At 39.8% G+C, this 24,772-nt stretch overlaps 1 protein-coding gene across 1 annotated transcript in view; it reads right to left on the bottom strand.

Moving 5' to 3' along the window:
• Window positions 1–492: 492 nt before the first annotated feature.
• MTMR7 (myotubularin related protein 7) overlaps window positions 493–24,772 on the bottom strand; it is a 92,210-nt gene continuing 67,930 nt past the window's right edge. Inside the window, exons 8-14 of the mRNA XM_081046560.1 lie at window positions 11,844–11,953; window positions 10,349–10,474; window positions 9,105–9,154; window positions 6,483–6,683; window positions 5,098–5,238; window positions 3,776–3,902; window positions 493–1,591 (exon numbers count right to left, since the gene is read on the bottom strand). Of these exons, the coding sequence (XP_080902686.1) occupies window positions 1,229–1,591; window positions 3,776–3,902; window positions 5,098–5,238; window positions 6,483–6,683; window positions 9,105–9,154; window positions 10,349–10,474; window positions 11,844–11,953 (1,118 nt within the window). The 3' untranslated portion in view covers window positions 493–1,228. The remainder of the gene's footprint in view (window positions 1,592–3,775; window positions 3,903–5,097; window positions 5,239–6,482; window positions 6,684–9,104; window positions 9,155–10,348; window positions 10,475–11,843; window positions 11,954–24,772) is intronic.

The raw sequence follows: 24,772 nt of genomic DNA, 5'->3' as shown, positions 1-24,772 counted from the left end.
GTACCTAATAATTGAAAATCATACCATGTGAATATTATTTATCTCCTTGCAAACATGGCCACTTTTCTCCCCTAAGTTTCTTCAGATCAAAACTTCAGTTCACCCAGTAAAGTCTCATTTTTTTTAAATCAGTAGACAGGAATGATTCTGCTTCAAAAGTGCATTTTAGCAAAACAGAATTGTTTCAGAACAGAACAAATTTAGCAGTCTATGCTCATCAGATGTTACTGTTAGTTAAGCCATATTAACCAGTTATAATTTCTAAAATGATAGTTGACAAAATTTATTCCACTGATTAAATATAAATGACAACCAAATTCTCTAGGATTCTCCCTCATTGAAATTCCTAGTAATTTTACATTGTTATGCTTCAGGGACCAGGCTGGTGGTTAGCCTACACTGTCTTAGTAACGTAGCCTCTGGAATCGTGATAAAAGGTTGTTAGTAAAAAAGCTAATATTATATGAATTCATATTTCAGAACCAGAGAGTAAATGTTGCTTCTACTTTATTAGGTAGTAGACCTGTGTCGGAGGAAAAGTGAATTATAAGTTTTAGCATTTTTTAAACGGTGACAAATAAGAGATTCCAGAAAAAGAGAGCAAAATTATAACATTTCAAAATATATTATCCAAGGAAAAGTTAAAGTGTTCATTAAACCTGAAAGATAAACTTAAGCAATAACAACGCTCTTCAATTACAGAAATATATCTATTAACCAAAAAAGGGTGCATCTCAGCAATGTGCTTTGTTATTAGAACTGTTGATAACAGAGTCAGAAGATGACATCACATGTTTTAGAAAACAAATATGCATCAGGAAATGAAATCGGGAAGGGCTGCAGATGCTAGCACGTGTGAAGGAAAGCGGTCAGGGCTGGCCGATGCATGCTGTCACAGGGGAGACTTGTACTAAGCGTGGGTGATGCGAGGGGCATTGCTCTGCAGTGAAGAAAACTGTCATAGTCTAGAATGACTTGCAAAATGGGCAATTTCCTTAATATACATTTGTAAAAGAAATGGCTACTTCCTGTTCTTCAGTGTCTAAAGAAACTTAAGATTTGGGCTTTCCCTCTCCTTTTTCATTGCTACACATTATAATTCGCACCATTGGCACGCATGGCACGCACCGTTTCTGGAGTTATTTTTTTTATCTTAAATTGCACTGTTCCCTTCTTTTTGGAAAGTGTTTCTTGTGTGTTGTTTGTTTAGGAACTCCACAGGGAAGCTTCAGGCCGTGAGAAACACGGCCTCGTCGGAATCCCGGTCCTTGCCGCTGTCTTCGCTGGGGGCACACTCCCCGCCACTGGGAGACCGACAGCTCAAATCCTCCACCCCGGACTCTTGGTCGCTGTTGGCAGACAGGTCTGGATCTGAGCTTTTCAAATTGTCTTGTGTTAGAATCAAAGCAGAGTCTTCATCACCTTGTGAAGGGCTCCGGGATGGAAATGATTTTATATTCCCACAGTAATCCTGGGGCGTGTTGGCTGCGCTGTTGTCTGAGGTAGAAAACCCTGAGTGTTTGCTGGGTTCACTTGGCTTGCTCTTCACTTTAGTGTGATTTAACTGGACTTTTTGGATTTTTTCCAGCCTCTAAAAAAGAAATAATCATTACAGGAAAAAGTCATAAATAATTTATCTGTTTTACATATGCATGTCTTTAGTATTCATTACCTTCCAGCTAGGTGTAATGTTAAGAGCATGGGATTTAAATGGACTTGGGTTCAAAGGTAGACTTTATGACATTGAACAAAACAATTAGACTCTGTGAGGCTTGGTTTCTTCATCTCTAATATAAGGATGGTAATACCTGCCTTAGCGTAGGTTTTCTGTAAAATGCAAAGATAATAACATAGGTAAATTACCTGGCATCCGTACTCATTCTTTCTATACCTATGTGGTTTTGCATAGTGATTTTCATCCTATGAGCTCAGAATACCTGTTAAAGAATCAGGAATAAGGGGTCCCCTAATTTTAAAAATTGAGATATAAAACTCAATTTACCATAAAACTCACCATTTAAAGTGTACAATTTAGTGGTTTTTAGTATAGTCACAAGGTTATGCAACCATTCACCACTATGTAATTCGAAAATATTTCCATCATCCCCAAAGAATACCCCATACCTATTAGCAGTCACTCCCCATTCCCCCTGACTCACAGCCCCTGCAAAACCACTTATCTACTTTCTATCTTGATGGATTTGCCTAGGGTGGATTTTTCTATATAAGCAGAATCATATAACATGGCCTTTTGTGTCTGACTTCTTTCTTTTAATTTATGTTCTCACGGTTCATCCACATTGTATTAGCATTTCATTCTTTTTTCTGGCTGAATAATATTCCATTGTATGAATATCCACATTTTGTTTATCCATTGATCAGATGATGGATATTTGGGTTGTTTAAAATACATTTTATCAGATTTCATCCTTTGATGTCAGTGTGTGTATGTGTGTTATTTCATATTATGTACAAAAGCACTGCTGGGCAGTATGAGGTACAGAGACAAATACAGATCTAGCCTTAAGGAGTTTGGAGCAGAGAGGCAAAGCTCATGTCAGAGGTAAAAATGATTTCAGAGGGCAGGGTCACACAATTAGAGGGAAAAATCAGGGTAAAGTTCAGGGAGGAAGCAGCATTTTAACAGGACTGTGAAGGAATGAAACTTGCTGGATATGCTGGTGAGGGTCAGAGCATTTCTAGCAGGAGGGAGAGTGGGAAGGAAAGCACAAAGGTAGCAAGGTGTCTAGTGTGTACAAGAACCAGAGAACATATAAATTTGAACAAGGGGAATAGTGGAGTACAAAGTTTAAAAGGTATATTAGACTGGATTGTGGAAAAATCTCACGTGCCAGGCTAAGGAATTTTGTGTTTGTTATAAGGAAAAAAGGGCAAAAGGTGCTTAATTAAGGTACTTTTAGATATCCTAAGTATTTTTTTTTTGTTCGTATTAGGTTGGTGCAAAAGTAATTGTGGTTTAAAAGGTTAAAAATAATTGCAAAAACCACAATTACTTTTGCACCAACCTAATAGTATTTTAACAAAGAGAATACTGGAATAGATTAATAGAATCCTAAGCTTTTCATAAAGCTTGGATATCGTTAGGAAAAGTAAATAAAACTGGCCCATTGATGATGAGTGGACTTTGAATGACAAAGCTTTTACCACAGCTCCAGAATTCCAATAACCTAGTCTGTACCTTATATAAGTTGTCTGTATATGTTTGTAATTCAAGGTCTTTCAGCCCTGGTGGCAAGTCAGTTATGGCACTCTAAAGATTCTCCATCAGAATCGCCAGGCTTAGATAGAGGCCAGGCAGGCATCAGGAGTTTTCATATCATTATATAATTGTTTTATGTCATTATATAATTATTAAAAATGGAGAATAGATTTTTACAAGTACATATATCTGATTTTGTTTTTTTCACTTTGAATCCAATTGTTTTCGTGAATTCTCCAGAAAGAATTCATTTTAGTACTCTCATCAGTAACACACACAACCCTGACGCATTGTAGGAACAAACAACTAGTTCAGCAAACCATGGAAGTGAGCCACAGGCCAGATGTCTGACGTGTATTAAGTGCTGCTTAGGTTTGGGCTCTGGTTTTCTGGGTGCTCACCTGATGGGGTTGTGTCTCAGGTTATCCACTAGCTAAAAATACAAAATGGTTCTGCTGCTACATTTCACATATCCTGAGTGATGAGGCTTTCATGGAGCAGTGATCATCCAAGAATAAGCACAGAAATACATGAACAAGAGAAAGTGTGTCTTACTTCTTCTAGGGCTTCCAGTTCCTCCTCCAGCTGCTGCGTTTCCTCCTTCACTGCCATGAGGTAGTCTGTAACTGATTGTCGGGGCTGCAGTCCCTTTTCAAAGCGGTTATACATTCCACTCCAAAACCTGCAAGGGAAGGCAGAGCTTTAATACCACTGCATCACACTCTGTTAATTTACATTCTCAAGTCTGCTAAGGTATGTTTAACACCACAGTCCTAACAATAACCAAGTGCAAATTACAGGCTGAAAAAGCCACTAACTTAAGGTAACAATTTCATGTTAATATTTTCTTCTTGAGTGAGTAAACTTCTTTTGGGAAGAGTAAATTCATCAATTTGTATATATGGTACTCAATTAGAAGGCCTACAATTTTCTAAGACAGGTTGAAGTACCTTTTTTTTTTTTTTCTTTTGGGGGAGGTTAAGAAAATGGCTCTTAGTTTTGAAGTAAACTTGGAAAATTAGTGATTAACATTTAGTATCTTTCAGATGCCAAAGGAGTCTTTTAAATTTGAGGCTTTTAGCTTGTTTTGATCACAACCATCAAAGTAATAAATCTTTTTTTTTAGCCTACACAATAAAGCATAATGGAATACAAATGGGAATAAGTAATATTACCCTAGGGATAGCTGTAGACCCAGTCTTTACTTAGAAAAGTACTCTGAAGGCAGACTCAATGTCATTCGTTGTTTTCTCCACACTGCCTAGAACAGGGCCGGATCCTCAATGATTTATTTGCTAACTGCCTATTAAGCACCAATTAGTTGCACTGCAATTGATTGCAGTGTCTCAACAGTTCTCAAAACTGCTGTTTCACATAAAACATGTAGAATCTGTTGGATGCTACCCTGCTCTCCCTGGCCCAATATCATTTATTTCCACAGGGATATAGTTCCACTAGGACTTGATTCAGCAGAGAAAGATGGTAAACTGTCATGATCACTATCTAAACTTGTGATTCCACATTTAACTTATAAGGTACTTGGTTTATTCAGTCCATCTTTTCTTCTTTCGATTCTCCATCCCTCTCCGGCCCTCTCTTTTTTTTTTTTTTTTTTTTTGCTTTTAAATAAATTTTTAAGATATCATTATTACAAAACATCAATTTCTCAAGATAATTCTGTTTAGGCGGAAAGAAGAGGGAGAAGACACAATGGCAAAAATACTAGGTCAGATATTTAAGCATCCTCCTTTGATGTGTTTTGTGTCCAAAAAAAGCCTTGAAGCTCAGTGTTTCATACACTTTGGCCTCCAAATATTAAACAATGCCAGAGTCTCAGTTCAGAACCCTCCCTAGTAAGGTCCTAGAAATTTACATACTTGTACATGAAATTGCATGGCGTTGTGGAGAGATGTAGGGTTCCCCGGGTCTGACTGTGATCAGCCCTGAATAGAGGATTCAGGTAGTCGGCCCGATTCTTCCACAGGTGAGCCCATAAAGAATACGTTCTTTCTTGAATTCTGTTGTTTAAAAAAAAAAAGAAGCTTGACAGTGGTTCATATAAGTAGTTGAATACACTGGAAAGAGACCAGTAATTGTTATCTGAACATCACAAGTCCCTGTTTTATAGCAGGGAAATTTACAATCTCTATGTCTTCATGGTACAGCAGAATACTGCAAAAATCTCAACTCTACTCCCTGTACTGGCCTGGTCAAAATGTTTCAATTCTTCTGCTCAGAGTGTAAAATAAAAGTGCTGTGTAATTTTGGGGTTGTTTTCCCCCAAGTAGTCATTGAACTTTTATTATTTGCCAGGTACTACTTAAATGTTTCACAAATTTTCTCTCATTTAATCCTCACTGAATTCCTGTGAGATATGTCTATTTTACAAATGAGGAAACTGAGGCTTAGAGAAATAAGTAGTTTCCCAAAGTCATATAGCTAGTGAGTAGAATAGCTGGGCGTCAAACCCAAACAAATACTATTAAGTTGGCTAGTTTATCACAACATACCACAAATCTAGGAAAACAGGTGAGCTTAAAGGATATACTCCGCTACTTTTAAATCATTACCATGTATCAGGAATCACACTTGAAGTTCCTTGGAGAAAAATATTAACTAGAATCCACTAGAAAAAGTCTTTCTTTGTATTCAGACAGCATAAAACTAGTGGAGTCTATTTTAACTGGTCATTTCCAAAATTAAATCTGATACTGTGTAGACCACAGTTAATCATTTTAATTTATGAAAATTTCAAAACTTTTCTTATTGGCTGTTCATAAATCACTTTGCAGTTTAAGTTTTTGACTTCATAATTTATTTTAAAGTTCACACTTCATGTGCTTTTTCCCTCTGGATAAAGGCAATGAAGTTTTAGTCTGAATAAAAGATTGACTTGAGTTTTAACTTTGCTTTCCAGGTTATATTTGCAATTCTTATTATGAAAATATATCCACCAAAGATGTCTAACTTTTTAAATACAAAAATCACTTTCTTGAGTCAAAGAACTTTCCTATCAATATTACTGTGTCAAATCTACCAACCTGTCTGTGGCTCTCTGGCAGAAACTGGGGGAAAGGAACCTGTACGTGTCTTTGTCAGTTGATGACATTAAACCATTTATGAAGTGATGTCAGGAAAAAGAAAGGATCTTTAATCTGTCAGTACAGGTGTGTGGCTACAATAGTTTCAAAATATGAGAGGCCATCTGAAATTCTGTCACAAAATTACTTTACATAAAAATTAGAAACACCAAAACACTTACTTGAGTTCTCGTCTCTCCTTTTGGCTGTTACATAAGAAGTTTCCAAACTGGCAAGAATAAATGTGATGTTGAATGTGAATCAGAAACCTCTCATTGAACTCAAATGCACAGGGAAATTGTTCCATTAACTGCCAAACACACTCAATGAACTGGTCAATAACTGGAGAGATTTCTTTTGGATCACCATCTAGATTGCCGTATCTATAAAATAAAGTGTTAGAGAAAGTTTATGGCAAGGTTTGTTTGTTTGTTTTTATTAGGAAGCAACCCTGGTTCCTAAATAATTATCTTAGAAATCCAGAATGCAGAAGTGGAAAAAACAACTATAAATTCCAATTTCAAGAGAAACTTTGTAATGAAGGTCTGGGTAGAGAAGGGGCATATTCATGTTATAGTTACAATAGTAACTATAGTTACTATATTTAGTGACAGAGATAAAATTAAAGGAAACTCCATGAAAAAAGCATTTTTTAAATCAAATTTTAAAGGTATATCAGAACTTTTGAAATAAATCTACTTATTTTAATTAGTGTCTAGTGGGAGAGGAAAGAAACATCTAAGCAACTTTAGAGTTTTTCACTTTTAATTATTTGGGGGGAAGGAATGAGGAAGACAACTTGAAAAAATGGTGGGTTCCCAAGTTTCTAGGGATATTTCCATCTCCTCTAGAGCAGTATTAAAACTTGTCATGTAATTTATTAACATGTGACCACATTCCAATATACCTTTATTTCTCATATCTTTGTTTTTCAAGAGTACATCAGAATCTTGAAACTACTTTCAAGAGTAGATCAACTTCAATGAAGACTGCGTAGTAATTTACTGTATGAATTTTAGAAAGAATATAAAAAGGTAATTTGGGTACCATCAAGTATAAAACAACAATATGGAACCTCATCTCAGCACTGGATGATCAACTTGAGAAATAGAAATGAGCAGGGATCCGTTTAGAAGTTTTTCCAAGAATAGAAACATTAGAAATTGTCTGCAAACTTCTCAAAAGTTGGTAGCCTTAAAAAAAGGTTGCCTAATATCCTCTTTCTTCATAAAACAATTATTCAGCTAGTCTTCAGCCATTTCCATATGTTTTCTGTCCATCTATCCTCTATCTCGGATATTCTAACTGCCTAAAGTCAGTAGAACCCCAAAACTGGATAGAACAATGTGATTTTAAGAAGGTTACTTCATTGATTTGGGGGCTTTAATTTTCTCATAACACTAGGATTCCAGAAAGCACAGAATGATGCTCAATTAATGCTACATACAAAAACTATAAAAAACAAATATGGGCGGTTCCATGAACTTTGAATTTATTTTAGGAAATACCTTGAAGCAGTCAAAAATGTACATTAAAATATCAAATTATTTGCATGCTGCCTAAATTTAAATTTTCACACCAAAAGACTAGACATCACTAGTTACAACATTTAACACTCAGAGATCAGAGAACACCAGAACACAGGTCAGGCATTATCATCAATACTAAAAACGGGAGGCTGGTGTCTCCAAAAACAGTAGCTTCTATTTATTGAAATCCTCGTGTGTAAGCCAGGCAAGGAGCTAGGCTAGTTATATATACTTTTCAAAAATACTTGTTCTAACCCTGCGAAACAGGGAAGGTAGCCCCATTTCACAGATGGGAGACCAATGTTCAGAGACAACAGATGCCAAGGTCACTCAGCTACTAAATGCCACATCCTGGATTTAAGTGTCTGGCACCAAAGCCTGAGCCAGTGTCCTACATTACCTCTCCAGAGAGGTCTGGGACAAATGTCACCTGTGACACACGTCTCAGGACAAGCCATTTTACTCCCTTGGTGAAAAATCAAAGAGAAACTGTTCCACAGGCATTTCACAACTTGCCGCTTAAAGCGAATGTTTGCAATTCAAAAATGGAATAATTTAGGAAATCAAATGTGTTTGTAGGAGGAAGGGAGAGCCAGTTATTTCTAGATCAATGAACAAGCACAAGATGGTGACGGGGATATGAAAGTTAATTTGGGGGAATGGAATCAATAATGTAAAGATTTTGTAAGGTGTCAGATGGGCACTTGTCCCATTAGGGAGACCACCTCAGGGATGATGTAGATGCCTGATCACTGCACTGTGCACCTGAAGCTGAACAATAATGAATGTCAACCATAATTTTAAGTATATATAGTTACAAGAAGCGGAGTACAGCATTAGGGATAGAGACAGTGGAAATGTAATGGCTGTGTGCGATGTCAGAGGGATAGTGGATGGAGGGAGGGGGGTTATCACTGGGTGAGGGATATAAATGATAAATGTCTATTACATTGTTTGTACACCTGAAACTAAAAAAAAGAGAGAGAACAAACATTCTCCCTCTCTTCTGGAACAATTTAACATTAACTAGTTCTTACCAAGAATACTCAGGGTTAGAACTTCATTTATCTGCGATACAATGTATCACAGTATCAGTATAATACAGCGTATCACAGTACAATGTATCTATGATACAGATAACAAAATTTGACTTTATGAATAAGAGTTACAAAGAAACTTTAAAAATGAGGCTATTTCTCCTACTAATTGAGAACTTCAGAAACACTTTTTTTCATGGTAAACATTCAAAATAACAGATTTTTAAATATTTCTCACCTGTGATTAAACTTATGACCAAAGGAAATCCAGTCCTTTTCAATTAATACCTACACAAGAAAAAATATAAATATCATGGAGAGAAACAAACAAGGAAAAATAAGAGACTACAACCAATAATGTTGAAGGATTCAAAGGTTCTTAGAACAGAAGTCACCATCCTCAGGTAGCCTGCAAATGAATGAGCACTCATTACCCACCAATAGAGATGCTTATCGGAAGGGCAGAGTTGAAGGTCATCCATAAGAAAAATAAATGGGAATGGCACTCTGAAGCCTCAATACTGTCACAAGTAATTGGAAGTTCTCTGACATTTTAATGGAAAAAAAAAAAGAGCCCAAGAGAGGAAACCTGCCTCTTCTCGCTCGTCCCGAGTGTCATCTGGTATTAATAAAGGAGATCTTCCCGGAGATCCCCCATTCGGCCTCTTTTGTCAGCATCTACCCCTAGCATGATTTCAGGACCCACTGAAGCACTTTCCACCAAATCCTGGTTCAAGAGGCAGGAACCAGGTAATCTCCTAGTCATTAGGAAGTCCCTGCAGGCATTTTAGGAAAATGGTTCCAGCTTAGCCAAAGCTTCACCATTCCAGGAAACTACACAGATATTCTGCAGTTGGAAGCAACATGTCATATTTTGATGCACAGATAAAAGGTGCAGGATCTGAGAGGAGGTACTCAGAATTTCAGCAAAGAACACAAAAATACTGAAATTTTCAATATTCTCATCCAGAGTTGTGAAGGACTACTTAAAAAATAAAAGCAATAAGTGAAAACAGTTTTTGCTGTCAAGGATTTTTGCATGCTCAATACAGAAAATTTTGTCTCCAAATATGTTTTCAAGTATTTTCTGTTCACGTTACCTCAAACTTGAAATACTTAGGAGCAAATGATGTATAAAACTCACTTACAAATTATTGAATATATTTTATATTTGCCCCCAAATTCATATTTAATAGCATTGATTCTGATTGGCTCTAATACCCTCCAAATTCACCTCTTTATTCCCAACCTATTTCACCTTTTCTCTTTAATTCATCTTGCTGATATATTAAGAGAAAAATAATGTTGATGAGAAGATAAAAGTTGCTGATAGTTGCCAAAGGAGATGTCCATTCAGTTCAGGTCCTGCGTGGAAAGCGGCCCAGCGACCCCACTCACCACGAAGCCAGCAGCCCTGCAACCCCACACCAAAGCCAGTGGCCCCCACTCACCACGAAGCCAGTGGCCCCGCGACCCACTCACCATGAAGCCCTGCAGAGTCCGGTAGTGCGGATCCAGCAGCAGGCTGGCCACCGAGCACACCTGAGCAGTCCTGTCCCAGCCATCGGAGCAGTGGACAAGCACACTTGCCCCTTCCTCTGAAACTGCCTGAAAACAGGATGAGCAAGAGTTACACGAAAAATCTCATCAGAACTACATTTGATTTTATACTTACAGAAACAGGCAAAAACAAAAAAAAAAACCCATCCAAACCAACAACTATTCATTTATTTAGTGTTCATGCCTGTATCTAATTAGGGCAGAGCCAAGGAGTGGTTTGGTGCTGGTAGCTAAAGCTTTTCCTTCCGTTCCCACTATATCCAGAAGCCAGCAGCCAGGCCATCTCACCTAAGCATATGTACTACATAATATGTACCACTTGTGCAAACTTATCTCCATGACAGAGCTCCTAGCCCACCTTCAACTACCTCTCCTCCCCTCTGGGTTTCCACCTTAAGCCTTTCCAGTATTGAAATTCTGCATCTCCTACTGGCCTCAGTCATTTTGCAAAAAGAAAAGACCCAAAAATCTATAAATTGTAAAACTGAAATTAGAGACAAAAGGGTAAGAGCCAGTAATGGATCCAGGGGTCAGGAAGGAGGAGAAAACAAAGATAAAAAGTATAGCAGGAAGTCTCTGCTAAGAAAAGAATTTATTTGCTATCGCAAATGTGCATGCAATTTTTAGCTGAATATCTTGACGGGAAACAAAAATTGGGAAATGGTGATTTTTATGATAGCATTTATCACTACCTGAAATTCTATTTTTATTCATTTTCTGAATCCCTCACCAGAATGTAAGCTCTGTGAGGGAAGAGACTGGCTTGTTCGGCAGTACATCCTTAGCACATAGAAAAGTGCTTGGTACTAAATAAATATCTGTTGAATAAATGAATCATCTAATAAAGGGGAGCATACCATGTCATCAGAAAACATAATGGTGGTCCTTACCTATAAATCTAAGAAATTTATATTTAAAAAAAAACCTGAACAACAAAATAGACTGAATCAAAAAATAACGTGTATGGAAGTTGCAACGAGATTCTTCCTGTGGCAGAATCCATCTGCCAGGTGTGGGAATATGACTTGTGCTTATGCCATCATTGAAAAGGAGGACCTGTTTACTAAGATGGAAGCTTCAGGCCTCCATCACTGAAATGACTCACTTTGGGGTGTACTCTCCTATAGAAAGTTCTTCCCCCCGTCTAGGACCACGCCTGACTGGAGAGAATATTCTGAAAATATTTTACCCCTTGATCGCTGTGCTATCACCCAAGCACCGTCCTCTCTGGCAAAATCCTATCTTCAGAGGGCAACCTGGGTGGAGGTCTGCAAAGCAGCTCCACACGCAGTGCAGAAGAGTCTCACAGGGCAGCTGATGGGGGAGGAGACAAACCCTCCACCCTGCAGTTTGTGTGCTGGCCAGTCTGTGTGCTGGCCAGTCTGCCCCTCCACTCAAGTTCTCTGCAATTGCATACCTTTGCAATGAAGAGTCCTGCATCCATGATGGCCTTAATGTGCCTTAACCAGCCAGAGTTCTCTAGTCCCCACAGAAAGTCACTCATGGAGGGAGATTTAAGTTCACACACTGCAAGATAAATCATGTTATGAAAGCCAAACAAAGGCAATCTCTTATTTTACATGTGATCATATTTGCAGGTAGTTTGCTAATGATTCCTTCATTGTAGTATTTTCTGGAAGACTTAAGATAAATGCCCAAGCTTACTAAACTTGATTCTATCGAACCATTTCAAGTAAGGCTTTCTACCTTTTTTGGTAAAGAAGGATGCTGCCTCTGTTTAGAAGTATTATATTTGTAAAACTTAAACACCAATATGAATGAAAATCATTGAATGTTACCATAGTTTACTAATGGGCCAGCAGAGAAGATTTAATTACCCTTCCAGTATCAAAATGGGCCACTAGGGAGCACGAGTTAAGAGTGTTAAGGAGGAGAAAAATCATATCACTGACTCCAGCACTTTCCCAGTTAGATCACTCCATCAATCAACCACTTCAGTTTAGGGCCATAAAAACAAAACAGAACTATCCTAAAACTCTTAAATGGAAAGCACTGAATTCTTGCCAACAACTCCCACCTGACAGGAGTAAAGCATGTGAACTTAAAAATGAGACCCTTTCATCCTGAACCACTTCTAGAGCATCAAGTTAAGGGTTTTCCCTGTGATTGAAAATGAAGGAAACATGGGATCCCCATGATATCTAAATTGAGACAACTAAGGCAGGTGTGTAAATACAGCCATTATTAATAGTAACAAGCAATTTTATCTCAGGAGCTTACCTTTCAGTTAAGTTTTAGAGCTACTGAAAAAGCTTTAGTGCTAGTGTTCTGACTACGTAACGAATATTACATTCCAAATATGTACTTAGGGGTTTTATAGCTATAAAGCCAGTTTGTGGAACCTTATAAATCAGCTAATAAAAGTAAATAATGTTCCATAGATTTTTGTTTAAGCATATTTTATTGTACTCTGACGCACTGACACAGGGAGTAGGGAGCCCCTTCTACTTTTAGCTCTGTAATTAGCTGTATAATCTTGCACATTTCAACTCTTTCAGTGTCTTCATGTTTAAAACAGGGAAGGTGTACTAAATTATATCTAAGTACACTTCCAACTCTAAACTCCCAGATTCAACTTTGATAACTCTTCAGAAGCACTGCGCATTTGGAATAGAGTAAGCCTTAACAACCATGTTTAATTTAACAGATGTCCTTCCCTAAAATATGCCAAATAACAGAGGGTTCACTGGTATTTCCTGTAACACAAAAGCCACACAAACAAATAACAAGTAGTTAAATTCTGAGTCACAGATGGCAGCAGTGTGAAGGAAATAACACCGAGATTCCGAGCAGGAGGCCCTACTTGAAAAAAAATCGTGTTATGAATACGTTTAGGCAAGATTCCAAACCCTTCCTTCCAAACCTCTGCCCTGAGTGGGAAGTATAGCTCCAGCAACCATCTGAGCAGCTGGAGACCTGAGCTCTCTCTGGCATCACTCTGGCTCAGAGCAGTGTCCCTTTGTCTGAGGTCACAGGGCTGCCTCCTACCGACCATTACCAGCAGGAAAGCCCCATGAATGTCTGGTACAGTACATGAAAACCAATACAGGGAAAGGTGCTTTGCTGCAGCCCAATGACAAATACATACCGACACATAGAATCTGTAGCTCTATTGATCAGCCCCATGCCCTGGGCACTCAGCAGCAGGCTGAGTTTGCCAAGGTTATGGTGTCTTTAGTCATTAAAATGTGGTGTTATGAAATATCTAAACACATAAAAAAGTTTAAAAGAATGTAACAGACACTCAGGTTGGCTGCAATTACTTCAGAAGAAAGAAAAGAAAAAAATGTTACAAATAAATTCCATGTTACCATGCTATCCTGCTTCTTCCTCCTAAGTTTGTTAACATTCCCAAGCAGGTTTTTGTCCCTTCACTACTTACATACCAGCTGTGTGAGGTTGGAGAAATTACTTAGTCTCTCTTTGCCTCAGTTTCCTCAGCTGTAAAGTGGGATAATAGCTACTACATCTAAGGGTAGTGTTATGTTAGCCCGCATTATTATTATCCTCAAATAATTTTATATTGTTTTTATATGTATTTAAAATTTACACAAATATACTATGTAGCCTTTTGCAACTTGATTTTTTCATTCAACATTTTAGTTTTGAGACATCCACATTATATGAATAAATCTCTGTCATTCGTTTAACAGCTATGTAGTAGCCCACTCTGAGCATGTCGCATTTACCATACCCCTGCTGTTGCTAGTTGTTTCCTCTTTTTCATTCTTTACAAACAGTCTGGCAAAAACCATCTGTCTACAGTCTCCATGTGGAAAATCTTCGTGTACACGCCCTTCCGTAATGAAATAGGGTCCATGCATCTCCAGCCCTGCTATGTATTGTCACGTGCTCCCCAAAAGGGCTGCCCTGGTTGATAGGGTCACCAGCAGCTCCTGTGCCCCCACCCCCTAGCTAACGAGAGGGACTGCTGATGCTTCCCGTTTTGCCAATCTTATGTCTCTAATGAGAGATAAGAGCTCTAATTAATGAGGTAGCATTAATGCCAGCTTTTTGTTCATTTTCAACCAAAAACTGCTCAAGAGCCACACTTCCATATTTTTGTGGAATCCCATAGACAAAGCTTCATGAAGATAAGGAAAAATTTACAACATGCCAAGGAACAGTGTTCTCAAGGAAGAGCAAAGAGACAGAGAAGATACAGGCCTAACACCCCAGGAATATGATAGAATAGAGCAGTGATCTGGAACAGACTTTAATATAAAGAGGGTGCCCAAAAAATGTATACACATTTTAAGAAAGGAAAAAATTGCATTAAAATTGTAATGCTCAATACATACCAATAACAAAAGATGAATAGGAGTCACGTTTGACTTCTGCAATGACAAGAGGTACTCAACGTGGTTACCATCGGTGTAATTTTAATACAGGTTTTTCCTTTCTTAACATGTATACATTTTGGGGGCAGCCTCTGTATTTGAATTGGAGCACGATGATGTTCCCCACATCCCCCTCTCTAGGGTCCCCAGTTAGGATTCACTACAGATATTTGCAGGCTATTTGGAGGCAGAAGGGAAGCAGCAGCACTGAACTCCGCGGGGCAGTGCAGACTCCTCCCCCCCCCCAGGCAGGCTGTCTTCACTGCAGCCCATCCTCAGTGCCTGTTGCCTCAGGTCCAGCTTTCCTTCCCGCCTGCCAGCCCTGCTGACCTCCGCGGGCCTCAGGCCTCCGCCCAACACCGGAGAAACAGCCTTCCACCAGCTCCCCTCGGGGGTCCGTTTGTCCTTAGTGACTTTCCTCTTACCCTCGAACCACCCCCCTCTGCGCCCCAGTGTCTCCCTACTACTAACCCTTGTCCTAACCACTCCGTCATCCTGCTTCCTGGAGCAAACACTAGCAGACAGTGGTTCCAAGAGAACGAAGCCAAACAAAATTATGAGACAATTACTAACTTCAGGAAAGACATAAAGTTGTTCCAGAAAGGAAATTTCACCAGAGAACACAAAAGGCCTCAACTATGAATAATACTTACATAATAATAATAAATAATGTGCACACTGAATAAGACGCTAACTCTTGGAGGGAGGCAGAGGGGGGCGGGAAGCCTGTGTTGTGAGAGGTAGAGAGGAAAGTGTACGAAGTCCTTTGCTCCTCTTCCACAGAGGGCTGTCAACACGCACGATGGAATAATCAAGCAATAGCAGTGAACTCTGGTGATGCCAGAAGTATGGAGACCGAGGCCTAAGGTACGAGAAAGTGTCTGCCCTGAAAAGTAGGAATGCAGGTGGGGAACACCTGGAGCAGAGGATGGCATTTTGTTGTTGTTATTGTTAGAAACATAGAACTATTTGATTCTTTAAAACTTTCTACAAGTGCAACACTGATGCGGAAAATAAAAATTAAATGGAAACAAAATCTGAAGCCCTCAGCCTTCACTGGAGGCAAAGCCCTCCCCTTCCTTTCTCCCACCCCACCCTTCACCATGGAAACAGCTCAAGCTCTTAACAGTCTTCATTTCTAGCACCTAGAGATTTCCTCTTTTTCTTTTCGTTTTTTTAACAGTTTTTAATGATATAATTCACTTACAATTCACTCAAAGTGTACAACTCAATGGTTTTTACTACCCAGAGTTGAGCATCCATCCCCACAATCAATTCCAGAATATTTTTCATCACCTCGAAAAGAAACCCCTACCCATTAGCAGTCACCCCCATTTCCCCTCTCCCACCCCTAGGCAACCATGATTCTACTTTCTTTCTCTATAGCTTTGCCTATTCCAGACCCTTCACATCATACAGTATGTGGTCCATTGTGACCTGCTTCTTTCACTTAGCATGTTTCCAAGGTTCATCCACGTTGTAACATGTATCCGTATTTCATCCTTTTAAGGCCAAATATTTCATTGTATGGATACACCACATTTTTTTTTCTATCCATTCATCAGCTAACGGACATTTGGGTTGTTTCCATCTCTTGGCTATAATGAATAATGCTGCTGTGAACATTCGTGCACAAGTTTTTGTGTAGACGTGTTTCCTTTCTCCTGGGTATATACGCAGGAGGTGAAATGCTGGGTCCCGTGGTAACTCGAGTTTTAGCCACTTGAGAAGCTGCTGGAAGAACTGTTTTCCACAGCAGCTGGACCAGGTTCCATTCCCAGCAGCGGTATATGATGGTTCTGATGTCCCCATCCTCACCAGCACTTCTTACCATCTGTGGTTTTATTTAGAGCCTTCCTAGTGGATGTAAAGTCGTATCTGACTGTAGTTTTGATTTTCTGATGGCAATGCCTCCTTTCTTGCATGTTCAGTTGTTCATTTAAGTAAAGTTTTGCTATACTTATCTGGCTCTTCTAGGTGTGTTTATCAGAGGGTATTTCATGTTAGCTTAATCAGCCATCTTGGGGAAATGGGAAGGCCTCCATGTTTCACTTAGATTTTAGTTTTATGTGAACTAATCCATACATCGTAGTAAAAATCATGACGTATACGTGGGCAACAGCATGTGCTACTGCCGAGGGCATGAGCTTCAGGATCAGATGCTGCAGCATTCACATTCCAGCTCTGCCCCTGCCCGACACTGCACCTGGGCCAATTACTGGAGGATAGCAAGGCTCAGTAACTGGCCCTTCAGTAACTGGCCCCATTTTATTATTTGTTCACTCAGGATGGTGTCCTGAGAGGTAGGAGGTATTACACTCACCCAAACCTGTGAAAACTGACGTGCAGAGAGGTTAAAACACAGACTAACAATGGCATAAGGAGAACACAAGTCTTCAGATGAACAAGCCTAGAGGTTTTGCCACCACGGTTACATAGGCGGGCTTAACTAGAAATAACAACAACAACAAAACTTCAAGAGTGCTTACCAATGCCACTCTCCTAAGTGGCATATAGTGGCTTTTTATATAGCTGTGTTTCAATCTTCATAACAATCAGATGAAGAAGGGACTGTCATTATCCTCATTTTATAAAAGCGGAAACCAATGCAAAGAGAAGTTCAACAATGTGTCCAAGATCTGCGGCTGATAGGCAGTGAGGCTGGGATTCAGTCCCGCTCCAGGGATGGTGCGTAAGCACTGCCCTCTCAATCTCAGTGATGTTATTTTTCATAATTCAAACAAGGGCCAGTCTAAAAGCTTGGCTCCCTCATGCTATCAGCTTAAAGGGGATGCATTTTCCCTAGAACTGTACGATCCGGGGTGGTAGGTCCTAGTCACACGTGGCAAGTCTGCAGTGAGCCATGTTGTGAGTGTCAAGTATATTCCAAAATTCAGACTTAGTATGAAAAAACAAATGTAAAATGCCTCACTGATAGTTTTTTTTTTATACTGACTACATGTTGAAATGATAATAGTTTGGATATATAAGGTTAAATACAACGTATTAGTAAAATTCATTCACCCATTTCTGTTTAGTACTTTAATGTGGCTACTAGGAAATTTAAAATTACAGATGCTGCCCTCACTTGTGACTATCATTATACTTCTAAGGGACAATACCGATTAGATTGCTCCAGGGAGGCTAACCTCATTAGAAGTCTTCGGACATTTCTGCACCTGCATCCCTACAATGACTGTTAAAAGTATGTACCCTCCCATGCACCCTGGAAAAATGCATCATGATAAGATGGCGGGTGTGGGAAAGGGTGTGCTTGTTTTTTGCAAGGTGGCAAACGGGTGATTAGGAAGGGCAGGTGGGAGAGCACTGTTGGCTCCTGGATGGAGCAGTGTGCCAAGGCAGGTGACACAGTTTCGGAGGAATACACAGAGAAGATGACACTCTCAGAGCCAAGCTGATTCCCAGAAAGCAATGGATCCAGGGCATACACACATCAGCAGATCTGCCCCTGAGCTCACAGTGAGTGTACCCCATTCTGAAGACAGACCTCCGAATCTGACGCAAAGACAAAATGCCAGCCCCCAGATCAAACTGAGCAACCCCTGCTTTCCCAGCCCAGCCCATGGAGATCTGTCCGCCCAGAGCAGCCCTGAGCAGCCCTGAGCAATAGTGCACCAGCCCACCGAGCAGCAGGATCGCCTCTGACTGTGCATAAGCCCAGCAGGAAGCACGCAGAATTCCAGCACCTTCTGTGAGATCTTGAGACTCCCTGGGCGCCTGCTGTTTGGTCTTTCTGTCCAACCCCAGGCCACGAACCAAAGTGTTCAACTTAATCCTAAAGTATGCACATTGCACCACTTAAGAGTCTCAGGACTCCACTGATTCTTTTTAATTTTCTCTTGCAAACAGCCTTTTTCACTAAACAGGCTAAACTTTCCAGTTGTTATGGTACGGCTTCGGGTGAGTTGGCATTCTCCTTTATTTCAAAATGTCCAGGGAGCCTGAGGGATATCTTGGCATCGAAACTCTGAAGCTCAGCCCAAGAACAAATGATCCTTTTCACCTTCTCTCCCCACAAGGCATAGAAATGACAGCAAGTTAAAAATAAAGACACCAGGCTTTCCAGCTAACCTGGAGACCGCCTGTGCCAAAAGCAAGAGATGAATGATGGCTCACAGAACAAGGCCCTAAAATGTCCCGCCAGAGAGAATGTTGCAGAGCTCACACAGCCAGGGACAGGCTGCCGCACTGCTTGCCAGGTCAGCTCCTTTCTTCCCAGACTGAGAATGGCTCTTTGCTTAACATTTCTGTTTTCAGCAACATTAAAACTGTAGACCTTCAGTAAAATAACCTCACCAGGTTTTCAAGCAAGGTAACCACGGAGAGGCTGTTTTCCTCCCAAATGTTGAGTGGAGTGTTAAAAGCAAACAGTTCTACAGATGATTAATACACAGGGACAGATGTGGGTACACTTGAGACTGGAACAATTAGTGCTTGGGATTTTAAATATAAAACTGGTGAGTTTGTTTGACCTAACCCAGGATAAGGCAGAAATACTGATTTGTTCACTCTTATTGCCAAACCCAAACTAATATTTACAAACCATTTTGCTGAACGAAGTTCATCTCAGCTGACATCAGAGGCATATGCCACTGATTACAGAGAGCTGTACTTGCTAACCGGGAGTTTAATGCCCGCGTCGAATAATATTTGTTTTACATAACTGCACAACTTATCCCATAAACATACATAAAAAAGAAAAAAACATATCATTATGGATCCTGAGGAAATGTAAAGTTTACTTGGAAGAAAAGAAACCTCAATATGATCTTCCTTAGACACTTCCTGCATCAATCTCATGTCTTCCTATACAGTTGTTGAGTGGGTATCAGTGAGGGTACAAAGACCGTCTCCGTTTGGGATTGGGCTTTCTCGCCTCCTAAGATCTAAAGTTGAGATGTACGTGGCCCTTCCTTAGTTACCACGCCTGACATATGCCTGCGTTCTGTTGATGTAGGATTTGTCACTTTCACATTCTGGAGTCAAGCCCAACGAAAGGCTCTGCAGAGAATCTGCAAAGTGATGACAGTGTCCTTGCACTGAGCATCTAGCTGGTGAAACCATTCAGAGAGAACTTAATTCTGGCCTGAAAACCAGAAATGATTGGTTAAGCCTGTTTTGCAGTGTCCCTCTTTTCCTTGGAGCCTACCATGGTGACACAAAAGGAACTTCTGAGCCCTGCAGGGAGTTGTATTCAATGTATTAATGTTAGCGGTGGTGGCTTCCCAACAGATGCCAACCGACATGGGCTCTCTTTGCATTAACTGGAGGGTGTATTTTAGCTTCTCCACAGGACACCGACAAGATTAATTATTCTTTAAAACAATCCCAGTTTTGTGTATGATGCTACTTTCTGGGACCTCTGTACAATAATTCTATGAAAGCTATTTTTGTATAGCCTTGTTTTCTTTCAAAGAATTTCACGATGATATAAAATGGTGAGGTGCAATGAAGCCTAAATTCTGAATACCTGTGTTAGCATTTCTTGAATTAGTAGCATAGAAAATAGTACACACAGGTACATGAGTACATGTGTGTGTCCAGCTACTAATAAACATGCATGTGTGTAAATGCATGCATACACACATGCATGTTCTACCACATTTCCCCGAAAATAAGACCTAGCTGGACAATCAGCTCTAATGCAACTTTTGGAGCAAAAATTAATATAAGACCCGGTCTTGTATTATATTATATAAGACCCAGTTTTATATTATAGTAAAATAAGACCGGGTCTTATGTTAATTTTTGCTCCAGAAGACGCATTAGAGCTGATTGCCCGGCTAGGTCTTATATTCCGGGAAACACAGTAGTAATACTAATTATCATTGGCCTAAAGAAGATCAAGCAGAAGATTTCATAAAAGAATGTCCTATTAGCATTTATTAGCTTTCCATGTGAATTTGGGGTCTAAAGAGACCATTTGCAGCAAATAAATTAAAAAATATATTTTCCCATTTTATTACGTGGTTTTCTCTGTGTGTTCAGTCAACACAACCTTCCATTTACAGTAGATATAATGATCTCATTTTTAAAAGAGGAATCGTTTCAGATGCTCGTGACACAGCAAGTACATGGCAATAGGTATCTACTTCCTTTGACTCCAACTTCATGTTATTTTCACTACAAATAGAGAATAACAAGGTCAATATACACACTGAGGTAGGACTGATGGTAGGGCTTAAGATAGGAAAAGGTCTAAACAGAAAACTTAAAGCAAATGGAAACAGAGAAGTCTAGACTGGGAAAAAGTGTTGAGAGTCTGGGAAGTCGGATGGATATAAAATATTAGAAGTAGGCACTGGAAAGAAGGCCCAGGAATCTTATAAGATTCAGATGTTGGCAGCAACTAACTGAAGTGGTAAAATAAGCAGCATATGCAGCAGGGGATGACATGGGTGGGGACTCATTCCATGCTCATCATGTCAGCTAGAAAGCTGCCAGGACCAACACTCTCATCAAATCTCAGACCATATTGTCACTGGTGAGCAAATATTGAATTGCTAAATCCCAACTCCAGCCTTATGGAAAAACAGCTCACCTTGTCACTAAAATTAGCCATATCTATCTTTAGTTTCATGGGAGACTCTTTCTTCCACAAGCACTCAGTTAGTAAATGTCCCAGTTATCCAAAACAAGCCATCATGATTAACAAAATAATAAAACAATAATTCTAATGGTAAAAAATTTCAGATTAATGTTTGAATTGCCTCAGTGAATGTCAAAAGAAAGCAGAATTAGGATAAAAATAACCACCGTTGTCTCAGTAAGTGACTTTATTTCCTCTTGTCCTCTCCTTTGATAATTTCACCCAGAGATGAAGCCTGCAGCTTTGACACCCACTTAAAACATGCAGCCACCCGGCCTACCCAGGGATAGCCCTCAGGGACATCGCTAATTAGCAAGCAACATCTTTTCTTTCTGCCTGATTGTTGCTCTACACGAAAAATCAGTTACTTCATTTTGTATTAATGAATGAAGCATTTTTCTATCTAATGCACATTGTCTCAGTAATTGTTGATGAACAGATGGGTGGTTGAGATAACTGTGGCAGCTTCTAGTTATCATGTCTTTACTATAAGCAGGCATTGTGCCTGGTACTCTGCATACACTGTCCACCATACAGGGTATTATTTACTAGCAACTTTCAGATTGGAAAGTGTGGCTTAAACAGGTTTGCTAAGCCATCCACAGTTACACAGCCAGTAAATAACTGAGCTGGAATCCAGTGCACAGCACCTATACCCAAAGGGTTTTGCCCTTGCCTCTGTGCCTTCGGGCTGATGATATTATTATTGTCTAGATTAGCTGATACTGTGTTTCCCCGAAAAAAAGACCTAACCGGTAAATAAGCCCTAGCATGATTTTCCAGGATGACATCCCCTGAACATAAGCCCTAGTGCATCTTTTGGAGCAAAATTAATATAAGACCCGGTCTTATCTTCGGGAAACACGACACCATCCAGCACTCTCTCAGCCACATTCTACCTCTTCTTATAACACCACAGACAGCAAAGGACATATCCTTGATCCATTTCTTTCCTCCAGTGACCCTGAATTGGTGACCAGCGAAGCCTGACAGGACAGACCAATTGGCCTAGCAGAAGACTCATTAAAAAGCCTTATAACTGTTGCTATGTGAAGCTATCTAGTTCCACTTTAAGGGAAAAGTGGATTTTCTATGTGGAAACCCATGCCATCTTGCTAAATTTTTAGGGTAATGACCAGATTTTCAGCCAGGCCTTATTGGCTGTGTCATCTAATTGGTCAGTACTATGAGGAAATTAACAATGGTAAAAAGTCCGAATGTGAAGAACTTAAAAAAGATTAAGCTTTCCATAGCCTTTTCTTAGCTCATATCTGGTAGAATTTCACAGCATAAACTTAGAGGCTATGTCATAGGAAATGCTTTAAAATGAAAAACTTAAATAGGAAATATTTTTAATGGGTTGAACTCCTCCATTTCTTCAAGGATGAATTAGCCATTGTCTCACCTAGACAGGAGATGAGGAAGAAGTATCAAACAACAAGACCATTTGAACTGATAGCTGCAACCTTAACTCTGAGCAGAGAAAAAATAGTTCACAGAAACCTTGGAGCTGTATATGGTAGGAACTGTTCCTTCTTGACCTTGGTGCACCTGGGACAACCTGGCAGGGAGAGCAGAGCAGGGTGTCAGATAACCGTAACACCCACTGCAGTCGTGCCTCCCAGGACAAACTCAAAGCTCTCTGCTTAAACTATCCTTTGTACACCCAAGGAAGGTTCTGAATAATTGGGGATCAGAACGTTTCCACAGCAGCACAGATCAAATGCCATCTCTGCGGCCACCCGATTTTGCCACAACACTTTCTCCGTCGTCAATGCCACACAATTCCAGGGGATATGATGAAAGTGGTTACGGTGTGGGTCCTGCTACAAAAATGTTCAATCTTTGAAATCGAATCTGCCTGGTTCCTTCACTGCAGGATTGCCCAAAGTGCTGAATCAACATTGGGCCAGTGTTCCCGTGCGCTGGAGCCACTCCTAGCGGATCCACTGTCAGGCTGAGGTTTGTCTCTCTACAAAACAACTTGCTGAAAACATGAAAACATGGCATGCATTAAATTATTTTTTTCATGAACCTGAGCTGAGTGGACACAGACCATATCACAAGGCAAGCACTTCCATGCCTGGCAAATTGTGTTGTCTTACTCCATGTCTCTTGAATAAAGAAACTGAGAAAAGTTACCCCTAAAAAGGAATGTGACCTACCAAATACTTGCCTGACTGAGTGAATTAATCTATAGCCCCATTACCTCATCCATTCTCTTCAGTGCTTATTTTTAAAGTACAGCATTGCTTCCCAAGAAAAAGTATAATGCACCTCACATTGGAAAGCACTTTATGGTTTGCAAAGAATTTTTTTAATAAATCTGGCTTGTACTGTTTTACAAATACAGGACATGAGGTTTGTTCGCATTTACTCAGAGACTAAGGCAAGAACCGAAACCCAGGTCTTCAGACACTTAGGCCAAGACACTTTCTACCCAACCCACTACCTACAGAGGCCATAAAGCCACGTGGTAAAGAGTGTTTTGTCTGGATTCATACTAAGATGAAAATCTTGGTCCTACCACTTACTGTTGTGAGCTTGCACAAGCTCTTTAGCCTCTGTGCCTCAATTTCTTCATCTGTAAAGCGGGGATACTAAGAATAGGTACACCATGATTGCAATGAGGATTACTTGAATAAATGTATCTTAAAATAGAAAACAATGTTTTCTATTATAAGAATATAAACACACCGTAAAATAGTAAAACAGATTGAACGTTAAATCACTCCATAAATGTAACAGCATCATTACCATGTTGGGTGGTTATCTGTGAGTCTGTCTAATACTGGAACCACAAAGCAACGAGGATCGCTATAACGTGACTGTAAGTACTAGGCTCACAGTCTGCTTTGCTATGTCATACTGAGAAGGATGTGTTTTTAAAAATGCAATATAAAAATATGTTTTAAATAATATACCAGACTCTATAACTGGAGAAATAAACTGCCATCTTGTGAACCGCTTATGTAGGGTCCACAGGGCAGAGAACTGGGGGCAGCCTCTAGGACCTAAGGGAGGCCCACAGCTGACAGCCACCAAAACTCAGGGCCCTCAGTGGAATTCTGCCAACAACTTGAATGCGCCTGGAAGCAGATTCTTCCCTATCCAAACAAACATCCAGGTGACAACGCTGCCCAGCCGACACTTTAATTGCAGCCTCGTAAGACCCTGGGCAGAGGGTCCCTGGGTTACCATTTATATATGAGAGATGCCCAGACTCCTGACTCCAGACTCCACAGAAACTGTGAGATTTTATATATATATATATATATATATATATATATATATATATACACACACACACACACATACACGCATATATATATATTTTATATATATATATATGGTCATCCTTCCATTGTAATCCAA

The sequence above is a fragment of the Rhinolophus hipposideros genome (genome assembly GCF_964194185.1).
Source record: "Rhinolophus hipposideros genome assembly, chromosome: 4".
Taxonomy (NCBI): domain Eukaryota; kingdom Metazoa; phylum Chordata; class Mammalia; order Chiroptera; family Rhinolophidae; genus Rhinolophus; species Rhinolophus hipposideros.
Note: the sequence above shows the minus strand (reverse complement) of the source record. Positions and strands in the feature narration are given on the sequence as shown.